General features: G+C 46.6%; 1 protein-coding gene across 3 annotated transcripts in view; it reads left to right on the forward strand.

Annotated features, from left to right (window-relative positions):
* Window positions 1–890: 890 nt before the first annotated feature.
* fggy (FGGY carbohydrate kinase domain containing) overlaps window positions 891–18,937 on the forward strand; it is a 56,524-nt gene continuing 38,477 nt past the window's right edge. For 2 of the 3 annotated variants that reach the window (XM_066691698.1, XM_066691700.1), the window contains exons 1-6: window positions 891–969; window positions 1,726–1,924; window positions 3,369–3,480; window positions 6,093–6,244; window positions 7,877–7,965; window positions 18,218–18,333. In XM_066691698.1, coding sequence (XP_066547795.1) covers window positions 1,736–1,924; window positions 3,369–3,480; window positions 6,093–6,244; window positions 7,877–7,965; window positions 18,218–18,333 — 658 coding nt within the window. In that variant the 5' untranslated portion in view covers window positions 891–969; window positions 1,726–1,735. Of the gene's footprint in view, window positions 970–1,464; window positions 1,517–1,725; window positions 1,925–3,368; window positions 3,481–6,092; window positions 6,245–7,876; window positions 7,966–18,217; window positions 18,334–18,937 lie in introns of all 3 variants that reach the window. The other variant, XM_066691699.1, reaches the window with a different exon arrangement.

The following is an 18,937-nucleotide window of genomic DNA, read 5'->3' on the forward strand; positions in this document are numbered from 1 at the left end:
TGGTGAGAGAGGGATGAATCAGAATCTACACAATATCTGTGATCATACTGATTCATTTCTATCTTGAAAACCAACAGGTTTCATGATTACAAGTTCGAGATTTGACTCCTAATGGGCATAGGCCTGGTGTATGTGTTCAACTTTCAAATACAAAAGAAAGAAGAAAAAGAGATGAGATAGATAAAGTATATCAATTATTTGCATTATTTCCCCAGATAAAGAGCACAGCAATCTACCATGTCGTATTTCTTGTACAAAACAATAAAATACCTTGAACGGTTTAGGTCTGAAAACATTAATTAAATGGAAAATGTCTGTTGGGAAAAAACACACAAAGTCAGTTTGATTGGATTGTAATGGGAGGGAATTAAGCAACATGTTTTCTTTGGTAATGATGGCGTAGCTGTGTGAATTCTTACACAAGTCGTCTCACACTGGACCCCATAGCCACGTCAAGGTGTCAACACAGCCGTGTCGGACGTGCCCGGGCTGAGAGCTGCCGTTTCCTTCCCTGTCGTGTGATTATAATGCAATTTACCTTCCACTGGTTGGAACCAAGAAAAACACATGCTTTATTAAACAAAACAAATTACTGCATTTAGACATGCAGGCCCGGAGATGTAAAACAACACAGACACGGCTGAGGGGCAAGCTAACCCCTAGCACTGAGCTGAAAGAAAAATATATCAAATATATACAATAAAATAGCTTTAATTCATATGAACTTTATTATTAATTTATTTATTGTAGTATATTAGCTCTTCACATTCTTTGTTTGTATTAATATAAGTTGAAAATAATACTAAATAAATAACTAAATAAATACACACAAAAACAAGTATAGCAAATGGTTAAAACCCAGCTTTGAGTTTTGACCCTCTCGGCTTGCCGTCGTGCAGAGTTCAGCTGCTGTAGCTGCACATGTGTTAGTCCGGGTTTCTGCTCTTTATTAAAATAAAGTTTCACATGGTAAGACAGTACGGATAATAACAAGCCAACAGCGCGTACCGGACGTGCTACACCGGCGCTTTGTGTTCATTTCGTTGTTTCAAAGTTACGGGTTTAAAATGTTTATGTCGATACATAGTTACAATAATGCGCGGTTGACTGGAGCGGATGAATACAGATTGACAGACGCAATTCTACTTTGCGACACTAGCAACATCCCGCTGTGCCGAAATACGACGTGTATATTACTGTTATTATTATATAAATTATTATACATTTACACATAGTTCATATTTCAGTTTTAACACCGCTTTTGTAGAGGCTGTTACATACAAGAGATTTCATTTGCATGTATTGATTGACTGATTATGTTGAATATTCCCCTGCACTCTCTCTCTCTCTCTCACACACTGACAGCTTCAATGCTAATGAGGATAAATAATTGTAGTACCAGTTTTCATGATTATTTGACACTGATGCTGTTTCTCCCTCCGCCCGCTGCTTTATGGATGCCAGTGAGTAAATATTGGCCAAACATGGTTGTGCTGCTGTAGAAGTGTGCGGTGGGGTGAGTAGCTCAGGGCAGAAGCTGGCATCCTCCCGGGAGCGTCATGGTCTACGGGACGAGACCCAGTGGCGCAATCGGAAGTTGGATGGATAACAAAAACTCTGCTGAAGAAGGCATAATTGCATGAGTCCTGACGTTAACCATACTGGTATCAACACAAAACCACGCAAGACTCATTCTATTTCTTTATTAATTCTGTTTATTTCCAGATCAGCTGTGATGTCCGGTGCTGAGCAGTACTACGTGGGGGTGGACGTGGGGACGGCCAGCGTCCGGGCGGCTCTTGTCACAGGGGACGGGCTGGTGAAGACCAGAGCCGAGGAGTCCATCCACATCTGGCAGCCCCGCCCGGAGCACTATGTCCAGTCCTCCACCGACATCTGGGCCAAGTGCTGCAGCACCGTCAGAGTGGGTTGGGTTTCTGTCTGGTCCTTAGCTACAGCACCGAAGCCCAATTTCCATTTGTGTCCCCGGGTCCGTGTGTCCCTGCTGATTTGGAAAAGCTCCTCTGGTTTGATGTGCTCGATGCCTTTCATGATTTTGAAGACTTGGATCAAGTCCCCACGTAGTCTCCTCTGTTCCAGGGTGAAAAGGTTCAGGTCCTCAGTCTCTCAGTAGGACTTTCCCTTCAGACCTGGAATAAGTCTGGTTGCTCTCCTCTGAACTGCCTCTAGAGCAGCGATATCTTTCTTGAAGTGTGGAGCCCAGAACTGTCCACAGTATCCAGATGAGCTCTAACTAGTGCATCGTACAGTGTGAACATTATAGATGTGTCATAGCAGATACTCTAGACATAGGTAGCGCATTGGGTCTCACATTGAGGGCCGTGAGTTGGATCTGGATGAAGAAAACCTACTATTATAATGTTCAGTTTTTTAAAGGGGGATAAATGGGTTCAAACTAATTCATGGTTCCTCCTGAGAACGTGTTAATGCCCCACGCTCCCCCTGCAGTAATTATAACCAGTCACCGCGCTGGAGGCACTGGCCAGGGTGGTTGCATTTTAAAATAAACCTTAACTTGATCCCTTAATGTTTATGTACATCTGAACTCCCGCCAACAGGAACAGCTTATTTCCAAAACTGCCTTTCGAACACACGGCCCCCGTCAAATGCAGTCGAAGATAAAGAGTCTCTTCTACACTTACCTCAGATCACCTTTCTGTTGAACGCTGTTGTTGTGATAGTCCACCGGTGAATGAAAACGACCGCATGCGGATATTAGTTATTTGAATATTGTTATCACTATCAGACGACAGCAGATCAGACAGTTGAAGTGTTTCGACTGGTCCACGCAGGTTTCCCCAGCCATGCAAATGTTCAGCTTTGGTTTGTTATGCCTCATCAATTTCCACATTCATTTAAATTTGTAAAGACATGATTTTATATATATATCTGTAGTCTGGTTAATGACTTGTATTTACTATACTTATATTTGTAACTTAGTCATTTTTCTGTGGGATGTTCTGTAACACATGAACTTGTTTTTCTCATTATTATATTTATGTATTTCCTTATGTATTAGATTTTATAATAACCATCGTTCATGTGTCACATTTGCTGTATATAACACGGTTATTGTTGACCAGTTCTTGACGATATACGAGATCCGAACCAAGCAGCACTCAGCTGAATTACTCAATACAGCAGTGTTTTTAACAGCAGAATTACTTACGTTTCTAGTTGGCATGCTTACAATTCCCACACAATAATCAAAAGCATGTGACATTTTAATTAACTGTAAAAAGTCCTCACTGGCAAGAAAAATAAAATAAAACTGCACACCGGTAATAGTTTAATGGTGGGTGTTGACTTTCCCAGTGCCTGAAGGTAACGAGAACTCTGTCTTGCAGAAGGTCACAGAGGGTGTGGATAGAGCAAGGGTTCGAGGGATCGGCTTCGACGCCACCTGCTCTCTGGTGGTCCTGGACAAGAGCTTCCAGCCCCTCGCTGTGGATGTGGACGGTAGGTGGGACAGAGCATGTGACAGAGTTGGAGGTCAGACGAATTGCGGCCACCGACAGATCAAAACAGATCATCAGCTTCTCATTATTCGGGCAGTCTTACAAGAGTCTGTAGTATTTACAGAGATGATACATGGAGGCTCCTGACTTTGAGCTCGGCCTGAGATGATCCCCACCCTGAATTCAGCTGAAACCAGGCCATCAAGATGTTGAAGAAAACAAGGAGATAAAAAAGTAGTTAGACACAGTGCTGAAATATTTGTGTGGAAAATAATGAGGGGATTCCCCAGTTAGGAGGCTTTCTCAGTTGGGAAATTCCCTGCCCTCCTCTGTTGATTTATTTACATTTTTTAATGTAATTAATTCATTAATGATTAATTCGCATAAAACAACCCTTTTTGTGTTATGGTACAAACACACAACAGTGGATGGTTGTGATGGGAGATGAAGTTATAAACTTTGGCAAAGTCTCTGAATCGAGTCTCACAAAAGAACGTGATTTATGTATTCAAGTGTTTTATTGTGTGGATAATGTATTGGCAAATAGTGCAAACAATCATGTCTTTTAAAAAAACGTATTGTCAAAGTCTTTGTTGAACATTGTAATGAACAAACAGAATGACAAAGAAGTAGTTTTAGTTTTGGAGAACTAGAACTGTTTGGGAGAACGCACAGTAGTGGTAAATTACAATCCTTTAATTTCATCATTGCTGTATTTATTGACTGTATTAGCTGTCTGTTTAGCTCAAGGCCATTATTGTGGCCGAGTTGTGGGTCATGCTTTATCTCTCGGTTTCTGTTTCTCAATAGCAACGATCTCGGTTGTGGTTGAACGTTTCATGAGAATTGAGACTCGGGGACATTCACACAACAGGGCAGAAAAATAACACCTATTATTAATAAAAATTATAAATTAGTCACCAATGAGGTGGCGAATTGATCGGACACACAGTAGCATGGGAACTTGCATGTAACATTCGAGATCAAAAGTCAGGGGAACTGTATGCTCTTAAAGATTATTACTGGAATGTATTTCTTTCTTAATGATGAAATAAAAACTCAATTCAGCGGCGTGTGAGGAAGCAAGGCAGTGGTTTGCAGTAAGGGAATATAATCACGCTGATTAAACTGAATGCTGCCACATGCACACTATTGATGTTATTAATTGTTTATATGCATTGTTGGGTCGAGTCCCAGCCTTGACTCGCTGCCTGTCATCTGTAGAGTTTCCCATCTATCAAAGCGCATGGTCTGACGGTCTGTGAGCATCTGTGCCAAAAGCAGAAGTGTCGACACTTCGCTGCCAAAACGTTCAGCTGTGCCCTTGAACTGTCCGGCGTTTTCTTTTAAGGGATAGCGTCGGATTCAGGAGAGGTATTTTTGCAGAAAGAAAAAAGAAAGCCCCGGACACACTGACGTCTATAAATATCTCGGCTCTCCGTGTCTTGGTAAACACATTCAGGCCGCAGCCAAGAGTTAGCCCTGCCAGCTATAAGAGCTGGCTTTGTGTGACCTGTACGGGCTGCTCCAAGTCTTGCAGCCAAGCCACCGGAAAATCGTACGTTTCGGCACCCGTCCCCGCCACTAAGGAGATGAACCTCAGAAACATCATGGCATGGGATGGCTGGGCCTGTAACAACAAGGGTGTTAATTCAGAGCAGGCCACTCCAGCAGCCGCGGCCGTATGGACATCCTTGGCTTCGTCCCATTCGGGCAAGTGCATCTCGGGGATGAATCCGCAACCAAGGTTTTCTGCCGATAGTTTCCCGCCGAAATGAGAAGGCGTTGCATGAATGACTACAACTTACTAAGCAATGTGGCAATGTGATATAAAATAAACTCGCTGGAAAACATGCCGCCGATCAGATAACACGGGTTACTGTACGGGTTTATTTGTTTCGAGTGCTTGTTTGGTTTCTTGCGGTTCGTTCTGCCCCGTTGTGGACAGACATGATTCAAGTTTCCACTCCTCGGATGGTCAGATATTCCTGCTTGTGTGGTGTGGCGGAGGGCAGGGCTCTGTCGGACGGGCACGGCTCCACTCCTGGCTGGTACAAGTGACAGGGAGAGAGATCACCCTCGGTATGTGCACTCCTCTGACACAGACCAGGAGAGGAGACTCCTGCACCATTACTGCCTTATAAAGACTGGCGAGGAACGCACAAGGAACTGGGCAGAATGAGCAGAAGCAACGTCATGTTAAACTTCAGATCAATCAGGTTTGGGGAAGAATACACTGAACATACATCTTTATTTATGTGTACATGTGTGTGCCAAGTGGAGACAATTCATCATCGAAGATGCAAGATGAGGCAGGTAGAAGCAAAAGTGCTTTTACAGTCAATATTACAGATATTCTTCCTCTTGCCTAAAGGTTATTGAATTAGGCCTTTGGAATGGACACAAATATTCTGACAGCTTTTTCCTTAATTAAAGGTTACAGAGAACAAAGGGGTGCTTTTAAGTGTACGTAAAGGTTTTATGATTTGTTGGTTTGAAATCAAGGATTGCTTTTTGGTTGGCCCAAGTCTCTCATCAATTGCAAATAGAAAAGGATTGTCGTTTTTAGTTTTCAGGCTCACAATCCTGACCCCCTGTGTCTTCTGTTTGCAGGACAGAAGGACAGGAACGTGATCATGTGGCTGGACCACAGGGCGTCCGAACAGGCGGTCCGCATCACTGGCACCGGACACGGGGTGCTACGTGCCGTGGGGGGGGTGATGTCCCCGGAGATGCAGCCCCCCAAACTGCTATGGCTCAAAGAAGTGAGTCCCCTCCCCCCGCATAGCTCAGATAACAACCGTTAAAATAAAAATAACACAACAATTGAACAGGATTGTTGTCCTCCCCGTCCCCCACGTTCCCCCTATGGGTTGCATAGAAGGTGTGGTCCACGGACAGCATGTCTCCCCCTGTCCTGGTAGAGTGTCCTCCCGCCGCAGAGCCGCCACCATGTGTGCTTTTCACTCCGTCACCTCCCAACAGCTGGGACCCACCGGCCCCCCAGGCAGGATGCTGGGAGCCGCAGCACGGGGCCGACCAGCCAAGGTCAGGAAGGGTAATCGGGCCCCAAGCTGAGCAGGAGACGGTCACGTTGATACCTACAGTGTGAGCCACATGTGGTGTTCTGCGTGCTCGAGCGTTGCTTTTGGACGAGTGAGTGGATCACGGTGTTTATCACATCAAGTGTGTCTGTAGAAACGACTTCTTGTAGGTTTGTATCGTTTGTGTATTCCTCAAAAACATACACTTCCTATAGTCCACACAATAAATAATTAAATACACATACAGACATCTACATAGATATATGTGCGTGCGTGTGTGTGTGTATATTGGAGGTTGTGGTTCTTTTAAGATGTTCTCTACTCCGCAGGCCCTTCTTTTAGGCCACCATAGACCTCTGAGGGCTGGTGAGAAGTGTTGTGTAAGGGTGTGAATGTCAGAGTGTTGGGATGTGTGTACCAGTATCAGATATGGCTGGTCTTCTGCGTGTGTGTGTGTTTGTCTGTAATAAGAAACCTGCTCAGACATCTCTGAGAAGGAGGAGCTTTTCTCTGAGAGTAACGCTCTCAGCCGGGCAGTTGTGACAACACTGGTCCGCACTTCCTCCGGTCCACTCCCCGCGCTGGTCTGGTGTGTTTGGTCTCGTGACGCCGGGGCCTGTCTTGCTGTCTTCCTTCCGCTTTTGTCTGGTCTCCTGGACTGTGGCCATAAACAACAAGCAACAAGACACACGAGCATGACAAAATAAGTCTGTTGAACCGTTTTGCAACATCACAGTCTTCTCTGTTATGTCTTTTTCAGTCCATTGTCATGCAAAGTCCCTGTATGAAGCGTCAGCATCACTTCCAGTCCTTCACCCCTGCAGAGCTTTATTATCATTGTTACTAGTAGTGGTAGTAGTGGTAGTAGTAGTAGTTGTAGTAAGGCGATAGTCATGGAGATCTGAGGTCTAGACTAGAATGTTTTTTGCAGATCACCCGGATTTATGTGTGGTGAATTTCACGAATGATACTGAATAAGCCAAGGAGAGATTTTACTGTCTGTGCTTTATTCCCAATGTCAGAGCGGTTTGGAGAGAAGACACCAAGGCTGTAAGCCGAGACTCTTGCTCCTCGATCAGGGCGCTAAATTAGGAGACGCTGTCCCACGAAGTGATGCTCCCGTGGATGTGGAGACAGCTGTGCGTTATCAGAGAATGGGGTCCATTCCCTTATTCTTCACTCTCTGTGCACAGAAAGGTGTCCCCTCTCAGTAGAGCAGTAAACACAAATTTTATGTCCGAATTGGCAGCATGAAGCCGTGTCCCCAGAAAAGCTGCTTGAGGACCCACTGGGCGCCCAGCTGTGTCTGATCCACTCTCTCTCTCTCTCCTGCCTGCGTCTCTCGGCTCCCAGAACCTGCGGGGGTCCTGCTGGGAGGAAGCGGCCCACTTCTTCGACCTGCCGGACTTCCTGTCCTGGAAGGCCACCGGCTCCTTGGAGAGGTAGGATGTTGCGAGAGGCTGGTCTCTGCCGCTGCTGGGCGTCCTGTAACAATTTGATCAATGTGTTTTCTGATTATTATTATTGACTCATTTCTCCGAGGTGCCTTATAGGTTTACCGTGCATTTGACTTCCTGGTGTCAAGGGCCCTGGCTGTCCTCGAGTGAAGTGTCAGCTCGGGAACCCACACTGTGGTCGTGCCGGGGATTCCTGCGGCTGGACAATGTGTTACTGTGTTTGCGCTCTCCAACATCGGGCCGGCGGGCTTTTGTTCCTGTCCTTCCCACGTCTCGGGTTCCTGTAGGCTCGTTCCTTCCTCCCTCCCTCCTCTCCTCAGATGGATTTGTAATTATTCATCAGTCCGAACCAGATCGAACCGTCGTCATTGGGAGTGGAGAGAGAGAGAGAGAGAGAAAGAGAGATGGCTGATTCTGTGTTATTGTGGTGTTGTGCAGGTGGAGTTTTGTGCTTAAAAGGACGCTCTTACTCCTGGCAGTCGTGCGCACGGGTAGAGACCAGACGGGCCAAACTAGACTCTAGGGCGGGACACAGAGAGGATAAAGGGGGAGAGGAGAAAAACAAAATTCCCTGAATGACATAAAATATAAACACGACATCATGCACATGTTGAAAAGAGCTTCTCCTATCGCACTGCAGTCGTAGTACAGCTAGTTTGGCAGATTATGATATTTATTAGCAGACAGCAGTTGACGGCCAATCGTTACACTGTATCACATTATTTTTACATACAATTACACATTTACAGTATACAGCTGTGTCTGTACTGGAGCATTCTGGGTAAAGTACCTGGCTCCAGAGTCCAGAGCCCAGACCACTACAACACACTGCAATCCCAGACGCCTCCGAAGGGCCGACCCGCAGTGTCCATGTGGGGCTCAGGGACACGATATAAGCCGGACTGCTGGAGGAGTGTGGTTAACTAGAGTGAGGCCAGAGAGAGAGAGAGAGATGGAGGGGGGGTTTGCAGATGTAGTGCTGGCAGGGGGCCATGAGAACACTGCAGGGCCGAGCCAAGCATGAAGTCATCCACAATTTAAGGAGACGCATTAATCCCTGACAGTGCGTCTTAATTTGACAAAGCAAAGACCCTTTCGATCGACGCAGGAGGAGCAGGGCGGGCGGCAGGGCAGGAGGGCAGGAGGAGAGGAGGAGAGGAGGAGAGGAGGGCAGGAGGGAGCTGCTGGTTCAAACCCAGGACAGGGAACCTGGAGATATGAGACTGAACCCATGGGTCCCGGACTGGAAGGAGACAAGCTGATAATTCTGCCCTAGTGTTTTTGTGTCTCTCTCTCTCTGTCTCTCTCTCTGTATCTCTCTCTGTCTCTCTCTACCTTTGTATCTCTCTCTCTCTCTCTTTCACAGCTGGTCAGTGTAATACTACCAGGATATATAAACAAGGGTCCATGTGATCCCTCCCAGGAGCCTCTTCCCGGGAGGGGGATGGAACTGAAGTCGTTCTGAAGTCGTGCTTTTGTTTTCTGTCTTCAGTGTCATTAAGATGTCTAACATCCCCCCACTGCCATCGTTAAAGCCCAGTGATGATCCGACCAGTTCATAGGGATTTAACTCTTTTCTTTTCTGATTTTGAATGTATGCCTGGCATGGGGGGGTAGATGTTTGCCTTAAATCTGTGTTTGTTTACAGTCGGACCAGAATGAGGTCACATGAATGTTTAAAACGAGTGTAACTCACAGGATGGGAACGCAAGACAAGCTCAGAACAAGGGCTGCCCCTTAAGAGTGCCCTAGTCGAGTTAATTATCATTAATTACTAGTGAGTAATCAGTCCCACATCTGTAATATGAACATCTGGTCCACAATTGAACACTCCTTCATATTTGACCTCTAATCACCCCTCCTGTTTCTCCTCATAGTTTTATGTTGGACTTTTGTTAAAATGGTTATAATTATTAGTTAAATCAGAAATCAGAGTCCTACTAAATATCTGTGTGTGTGTGTGTGTGTGTGTGTGTGTGTGAGAGTGTGAGTGTAGGTGTGTGTGTGTGTGTGAGTTTGTAGGTGTGTCTGTCAGCTCTCCCATGCATTTGTGAGTTTAGTTAGGAAACCCAGTTCATCTGAAACGGAGGCCTCACCACAAACCGTGGTTGAGATAGCGGTGCCGATCGCAGGGCGGTGGCCCTCCCAACCCAGCCCGAGAGGGAAGGCGAGGGAGGAGGGTCTCCCCCGCGGTCCTCCTTAACTCACCCCACCCCCCAGCCCCTGCCCCCGCAGCTGTCAGCCCGGCCGGTGGAGAGTGTGGCGGCCCGATGTGAAATCTGAGACGCCGATGCTGTTTTCTATTTCAGGAGAGTGATCTCAGGCAGGCGAGCGTGTTGCTCTTGGCCGCGCAGGCCGAGCTGGTTTGGTTACATGTAGTGAGGATGGGGATGAGAGAGAGAGCACTAACAGCATCCCCCCCCATCCCCCCCGAGTGCCATCAGGGGTTATCTTGGATTTGGGAATGTGTTCTGGGTCCTCAGATCACCGGGGTTTGTTCCTGCGTTGTGAGAGTGTGTTGTGTGGATTTGATGTTGGCTGTAACTAGAGACGACAATAGAAAAAGAAACGCACCTTCTCCTCCTCCTGCTTTTACTGTCCTTTCACTGTGTCTGTGGAGAATCAGAGTTCCCTTGTTGAGCGAGGAGACAAAGACAACGCACAACACCCCGCCTGGCAGACACACGTGCCGAGATGCACACTCCAACTTCTCCCCTTCTTCGCAATCTCGTCACACACCCAACAACAGCAGAGGAACACAGGCAAACACACACACACTCACACTCAGGCACGCCCTCGTACGCACCCCGACACGAGAGCCGGGAGGGAGGAGAGGGAGGCGAGGCGGCTGTGCGCTTCTGGACCCGTGCCAGTCAGTTTACACTCGAGCCCGTTTTCCAGGGGAAGTCTCTGGGGGGGAAACCTGAAGTTACAGCAGCTGCTGCTGTGGAGAGAGAGAGGGAGAGAGAGAGAGCAGCGCTGGGAGGAACTGGCGGACGTGACACAGCAGGAGGATGCGCTCAGACAGTGAGGGTCACGTGTCCGGCGTCTCACAATAGCTGTAGCGAGGGAGGCCTTGCTGGGGATGGGGGTAGTTAGCGTGTGTCCACTGACAGGTTGATAGAGGTGGTTTATAGGGGTCCCGGGGGAGGGAGCAGCGTGTGGGGTCAGCTAGTAAAACTGGGCATTCAGGAACACAAGTGGGGGTAAGGGAGTTTAATTACTCAAACATTAACCATCCGAGGACCGGGAATAGTTCCTTCTCTCAGACCATTCCATCCAAAGATGTAGAAAACACACTTTATGATGAAGTAGACTCACGTTGGCTCCTCCTGGCATTGTGCGACCCCTTGTGTGACTCAGTCTCGAGTTCCTAACAGCTGTAAAACTTACAGTTTTAATTTTATTTTGCTGTGAGTGGTCATTAGGGTGACATCTCATCCGTCACAAAACCTCAGGCCTGGTCACCCAGAAGGACGTCCCTCTCGGAGCGGAGTTACATGCCGACGTGCCGCACGATGTTTTTACTTGTCATCTATTCATTAGCTGCTTGTTGTGTACACAGCTGCGGAGAACGCTGCTTGTTAACGCGGTTGTTGTTCTGCTCTGAGTCAGGCCCTGTGTTCGCCGCTGAGAGCTGATTATTGGCAATAAATGGAGTCTTGTACCAGTCTTGGCAACTCTACTTACAGAAAGCTGCTCTGTGACTTAAAGAGAAACGGCCAATGTGGGAAAAAGCAGGAAGTAAGAAGCCTAGCGCCCCCACTAGCACTTAGAGAATAAATGGTAATCAAAGGAAAACAAACAAACAGTGGACCTGCTTATTTTTTCTGCGGTGATTAAGTGTGTGTGTGTTTCTATATTCAACTCTAAATGAGGTTACGAACCCAGCGTTTTACATGACAAGTGAGGGATATTTTAAGGACGTTCTAACTAGTACTAAACTAATTACTATTCTATTCTCAATGTGTTCTTTCTCTGCCTACATTCTGTCTTTCTGAATCTGCACCTTGGAAGAAAAACAAAATCCTTTCGCAAAATTCGTGTTTCGCACGTGTTTTGCTCCGTTACGCTGGAAATGTCAAGATTTTGCGCCCTGCAGTGCGTCTCTGTAGTCAGGCGGCATCGGCGGCACTAAACCGGGATGCACATTGCAGCCCGGGGAGCGACAGACGGTCGACGGGTTTCCCCGTTTGTAAATTGACGGCTTCTGGGTTGTGACCGTCTGAACTGTGGGGAGTCTGCAGTGGAGCTAGTTAAAGCGGTAGTGAAGGAAAGTCATTTGTCGGGGGGTTTTGGTATTTCTTTACATAAGTGGGCAACTTTTGATTCTTATGGTGTGTATACAGTGCATTTACACATAGTTACAGTGTAGGTAATGCTGTGTGACTGTGGTGAAATTATTTCACTTCTACACCCAAGAAGCGTCCACTTCACGCAAAGTGTCCGAGGGACTTTAACTGCCCTGAGCGGGGTGATGAACTGCTGTGTGAGGAGGCTGGTTACTCAGCTTTCAGGACAGGGTTTTTAGCTGTCTGCCCCCACCCCTCACACACACACACGCACACACAGACACACACGCGCTCACAAACACACACACACACACACACACACACACACACACAGACACACACACGCTCACATACACACACACACACAAACTCACAGACATATGCACACACATGCAGACACTCACACACAGACACACACGCACTCCACATACACACACACACACACACGCACACTGACACACACACACACTCTCACACACACACAAACTCACACACAGACACACGCACACACTCACACACACAAACTCACGCACACACAGATGCACACACGCACACATACAGACACACACACACACCCACCCTGACGCCGCATGAGAAAGAGGGAAGGAAAACTCCCTGCTGACCAACAGAGTCATTTCTGCCTGACGCTGGGCAATGCTGTGCTCTCAGTGGTCCTGCTGGGGATACAGAGCTGTTCACAGGGATTATAAAATGAAACGTGTCCTGCGGGGGACATCCCTGTTGTTGTCCACTGTAGTTGTCCATATGGACGTGTGGACTCCTTGCACAGTTGTTGAATTACCTGTGGTGTTCAGGGAGGCTTTGGTGTTTATTAGTCTTAACAGCTTCTCTTCCCGTAGATGATGGAAGAAGTCAAGTAGTTGCCATAATATGAATGTATTTATTTAGTTTGACATTTTATTAGGTCACTTTCTCATTTGTTTTGAAAGAAATGGGGGTTTGAGGAGCTTGGCGTCTCACTGCGGTTTCCAGAGCACTGTGTCTGCAAGATGGCCGGCCTTGTTTGTGTTGCCGTCTGGGTTTCCCCTTTCCCCCGCACTTGTCGGCGAGGGCTTCTCCGTCTTCCCCCCGTCTGCTCGGTGAGCGGCAGTAATTGAAAACATGCGGAGGGGGACGCCTGCGGCCAGCCATTGCCTTTGCCCTGCTTAGAGAAACAGCGTTCGCACTGTTTATTTTCTCTCATTTTCCTTCATGCCGCTGGCTTCCACAAAGGAAAAGAAAATCGAATCCCTTTAAAAGACTCAAGAGTGTCTTTCTCCACATCATTCATATCAGCACAGAGTCCTAACACATGGCAGAACACTTGTGGGAAACACTTACTGCTAATTTGTTTAACAAATTCTGACATGCCGTGACGTGGTGACAATCCTCTGGACAAAGAAGATGTGTTTCCAATGTGTTTTTATAGAATTCACTTTTGTTTGATCCCACAGAAAAATAAGCTTTTCATGATATTTACTTAATAGTCCCTGTTTGTTTGTTTTTTAGTTACTATGTTGAAAGGTTAAAGAAGGGATAGAATTATACGTGCCTTTTTATCTCCCACCCCCAGAGGATCAACCCTATCTGACTTTTTAGGTTTTGATTGCTGAGATAGCTGCTCTCCAATCTCGTAGTATCAGAAACCGGACGTGCTCGGCTACACAGCTATCAGACTAATGATCCCAGTCAGAAACCACAAGAAAAGCACCAACGCGTTGTTAATGTCAATCTGCACAGAATCTGCATTTGTTTCAGTTTGTTTTTGTTGGGAGGGGGGAAAAACACGAACAATGTACACACTGTACGAGGCAGAGACTTAAAGCCGTTTCTAAATACAGCGCTGTTTGTGTTGATATCCATCGGCAGATAACCTTGCAGGGATGTGAGGGGCACACATGCACAACTCTTGGCTGGCAAATGAAACCGTCATGGCTTTCTCTTCCAGAAGACAGAGGAAACATTTGTGTGAGCACGAGCTGATAAGTACTGACCTGAGCTTCCAGTTAATGATTATCTTGATCCTCAGTCCTGACTCAGATTATATATACAGTGAGGGAAAAAAGTATTTGATCCCCTGCTGATTTTGTACGTTTGCCCACTGACAAAGAAATGATCAGTCTATAATTTTAATGGTAGGTGTATTTTAACAGTGAGAGACAGAATAACAACAACAAAATCCAGAAAAACACATTTCAAAAAAGTTATAGATTGATTTGCATGTTAATGAGGGAAATAAGTATTTGATCCCCTATCAATCAGCAAGATTTCTGGCTCCCAGGTGTCTTTTATACAGGTAATGAGCTGAGACTCTCTTAAAGGGACTCTCCTAATCTCAGCTCGTTACCTGTATAAAAGACACCTGTCCACAGAAGCAATCAATCAATCAGATTCCAAACTCTCCACCATGGCCAAGACCAAAGAGCTGTCCAAGGATGTCAGGGACAAGATTGTAGACCTACACAAGGCTGGAATGGGCTACAAGACCATCGCCAAGCAGCTTGGTGAGAAGGTGACAACAGTTGGTGCGATTATTCACAAATGGAAGAAACACAAAATAACTGTAAGTCTCCCTCCGTCTGGGGCTCCATGCAAGATCTCACCTCGTGGAGTTTCAATGATCATGAAGAACGGTGAGGAATCGGCCCAGAACTACACGGGAGGATCTTGTTAATGATCTCAAGGCAGCTGAGACCATAGTCACCAAGAAAACAATTGGTAACACACTACGCCGTGAAGGACTGAAATCCTGCAGCGCCCGCAAGGTCCCCCTGCTCAAGAAAGCACATGTACAGGCCCGTCTGAAGTTTGCCAATGAACATCTGAATGATTCAGAGGAGAACTGGGTGAAAGTGTTGTGGTCAGATGAGACCAAAATTGAGCTCTTTGGCATCAACTCAACTCGCCGTGTTTGGAGGAGGAGGAATGACCCCAAGAACACCATCCCCACCATCAAACATGGAGGTGGAAACATTATGCTTTGCAGGTGTTTTTCTAAGGGGACAGGACAACTGCACCACATCAAAGGGACGATGGACGGGGCCATGTACCGTCAAATCTTGGGTGAGAACCTCCTTCCCTCAGCCAGGGCATTGAAAATGGGTCGTGGATGGGTATTCCAGCATGACAATGACCCAAAACACACAGCCAAGGCAACAAAGGAGTGGCTCAAGAAGAAGCACATTAAGGTCCTGGAGTGGCCTAGCCAGTCTCCAGACCTTAATCCCATAGAAAATCTGTGGAGGGAGCTGAAGGTTCGAGTTGCCAAACGTCAGCCTCGAAACCTTAATGACTTGGAGAGGATCTGCAAAGAGGAGTGGGACAAAATCCCTCCTGAGATGTGTGCAAACCTGGTGGCCAACTACAAGAAACGTCTGACCTCTGTGATTGCCAACAAGGGTTTTGCCACCAAGTACTAAGTCGAAGGGGTCAAATACTTATTTCCCTCATTAACATGCAAATCAATGTATAACTTTTTTGAAATGCGTTTTTCTGGATTTTTTTGTTGTTATTCTGTCTCTCACTGTTAAAATACACCTACCATTAAAATTATAGACTGATCATTTCTTTGTCAGTGGGCAAACGTACAAAATCAGCAGGGGATCAAATACTTATTTCCCCCACTGTATCTATAAATATTATAGGTGCTTGTTAGGTAAGGGGCCCAACAGCAAAACAAACGAAACACCCATCGCACAGCAGTTTTATCCCTTGCAGTTTTTACGAGCTCCTTTGTCAGCCAGAACACCAGGTGCCGGCGGTTTCAGGCTTGTCTTGAGTCAGTACGCATCGGCAAGCATGAGATTCTGAAAGTCGTATCCGATATGCAGGCCTATACGTCTCTTCTGCTCCGGCGCTCCGGTTGGTATAACGACCCGTGGCCTGTAGATCCCGAGACGGATCGAACTGCTACCCGAGAGAGAGTTCTCCCGTCCCTCGCCCCGTGGGACTGTCTTGTCTGCAAGTTGTTGGGTGTGTTGTCGGCAGGTGTCGGGGGGGAGATCTGGAGGAGTCCCTTCCTGTGCCGCGACCGCAGAGGTGTGGGTGAAAACCCTGGGAATTAATCAGCGCCGTCTGCACATCTTCCGCGCTCGTTTATATTTCCCCACTGAACTGCTTGGCGTCGTGTCTAGCACAGAGAGCTCTGAGAGACATAAAAATAAGGATACAGACGTGCAAGAGAAGGAACCAGGGCACGGATATAAAATACAGAGCACCAGTTTCCGTACAAATCCATAATTCAAGCGTCTATAATGTTTGTCGGGAAAGCTCTGGCTTTTAACATTTAATTTTCCAGAGGATCTACATGTTCCTTCAGCCCTTTACAGGAAGTGTTCACTGACCTTCTTTTTGTCTAAAAAGTTAGCTTTGAGGGCCGTTAGTTACCATAGTTGTGCCAAAGCATTTACAGACGTGCAAATAAAAGATGGTCTTAAATGACGACTACACACACAGCACAGTCTGTTCTACATACTTTTATAGAGATGTGTTTCTGTGCCGGGCGATGCGGGAAGCTGAGAATTAAAAATAACTGTTTCTGCCGAAAGATGTTTCCTGTTTTATCCTGGTCTATCTTCTGACCGAGGGACCCGACTGGACTCTAACCACTCCCTTTGTTAAATTTAGAAGCTCTCATTTCCGCTCTCACGCCGAATCGGGTAATGAAAAGCCCGGCATTACAAGGCCAGGTTGTTTCACTGAGATTAGGCGACCTGAAATAGAAAAGTGATTGTTGTGGGAGCAGGCCGGACTGGCGCTGTCATTGTGGGGTGGTTGTGTAACGGGTTGCGCCAGCGCTTTCACAGACCTGTTTGTGCGAATGTGGAGAGAGCTGTGCTCTGTGAGGTGTGCGTTCGACGAAGCGCTTGTAGTCGCAGGATTAACGAGGGGAGGAATGTAATCCTAGAAGGGAAGAGTGTTATCAATGCAGCGAATCTAGTGGCCCTGCATTTTAAAGTGTGTGAAAGCTTGAGGATGGATGGGGTGTGACACCCAGAGTAAAAGAGAAAGACGATACTCAGCACACACCACCTGACGAAGGGCTGCTTTCACTTCAGGTTCAACCCAAGTCACTTCTTACCACTGTGGGTTGAGCTCCACTCTCTGAATGAGTGGACTTTCTGTTTTGTTTAGTTTTTGTGTGAGTTTTTATTACGTTCAATGGCGTTAATTGATGACACCTGCTGCGGGAATAAAAACCCCAACAAAAGCACACACCTGCTGCCCAACCCACTTCAAACGCAACGGTAGAGGCGTTGCAAAGTGTGTAGTGATTGTAAGTGTGTCGGCACGGCTGTGGTAGGTTACAAGCAGTGTGGGTTAGAGGTATTTTTCACTGTAGTATCATTATTATAATTATTGTTGTTATTTTGATTTGTGTGTGCCCTGTGTTTTTTTGACGTATGAGTAAATGTAAAGAGCAGCTCCTAAATATTCCATCTTGGGTTTGGTGGCTGATGTATCCAAAGCGAAACTACGGTTAAGTCTGTCTTTGCAAGAGGCAGCGATACAGACACCTCACGCCTTCACCAGAAACTCCGGCCAGGTGAAATTTCCCTCCCCTGGCTGGTGACTCAAGATGCAAAGTCACCGTCCGTCAACGAAAGGGTTAAAAGTGTAAAACATGGGATTGCAACTCTGTGAATGAAACACTGTGTGCTAGTAGTGGAAAGTGGCTTTAGATTAAACCACGACTGGCCACAAATTAGTAATTTGCGATGCGGGTCGGGGAATGTTTCGACTTGGTCTCGACCCAGCTATCGTTTAAAACCATCTCGTAATCCATCCATCTTTTCATTCCGCTCGGAACAAGAGGAAAAAACACAGCGCAGTCTGAGGTGCAATTAAGTATTTTCCTGACGCATCGTTTTTGTAGCTTTTGCCCAACTAGAGTGGGAAACTGAAAAGTGTCCTCATGTCTTTGTGGCGTCTTGGCTCGTCCTCAGGTCTCTGTGCACCCTGATCTGTAAGTGGACCTACTCCCCTGAAACGGGCTGGGACCACAGCTTCTGGACCAGCATCGGCCTGGAAGATCTACTGGCCGACAACTACTCCAAAATAGGTGAGACGGGATGTGCGGAGTGGAAATGGACTGATTGTGAAGCTGCTGGATTAAAAACAAAACAAGTAATTATTCTAATTATTCTTATTGCCCTTGCCCTTATCTGGAATCCCTCAACCTAATGAAGATTTACTCTTGTGTACTGTGGTAAAACCTCAGTAAAAATCCGATAGCTAATCTTGGTTAAGTGTAGCATAGGAAAGCTTTTTTGTTTTCAGGGTTTATTTCGACCTTTCCTCTCGACCTCTCTGTCCTGTTCTCTGACGGTTTGACATGGTGTCAGTTATTAGTCTTGTAAAGGAACAAACCACCAGCCATGACAGACAGGCTTTTTTTATGTTTATGTATCAAATAATTCTGGCATCGGGGTTTCCAAATGAGAGACTCGATATGAAAAGCAAGAGGAGCCGTGTGATTGTGTGAAAGCGTTCCCTCCTTGTAAGTGTTTCTGGTAATTCATCTGCCCAAGGAGCTCACACTTGTCCTGCTCAGCTGTTTCTGAAGACGGTGCCTCTGTGAACTCCCCCCCACACCCCTGAGCGGTGACCTTTCTGAGGAGCTCTGGGTATGTGCCCTTGAAACCCCCCGAGGCCTGCCCACCCTG

The sequence above is a fragment of the Amia ocellicauda genome, chromosome 19 (assembly GCF_036373705.1).
Source record: "Amia ocellicauda isolate fAmiCal2 chromosome 19, fAmiCal2.hap1, whole genome shotgun sequence".
In the NCBI taxonomy this organism is placed as follows: domain Eukaryota; kingdom Metazoa; phylum Chordata; class Actinopteri; order Amiiformes; family Amiidae; genus Amia; species Amia ocellicauda.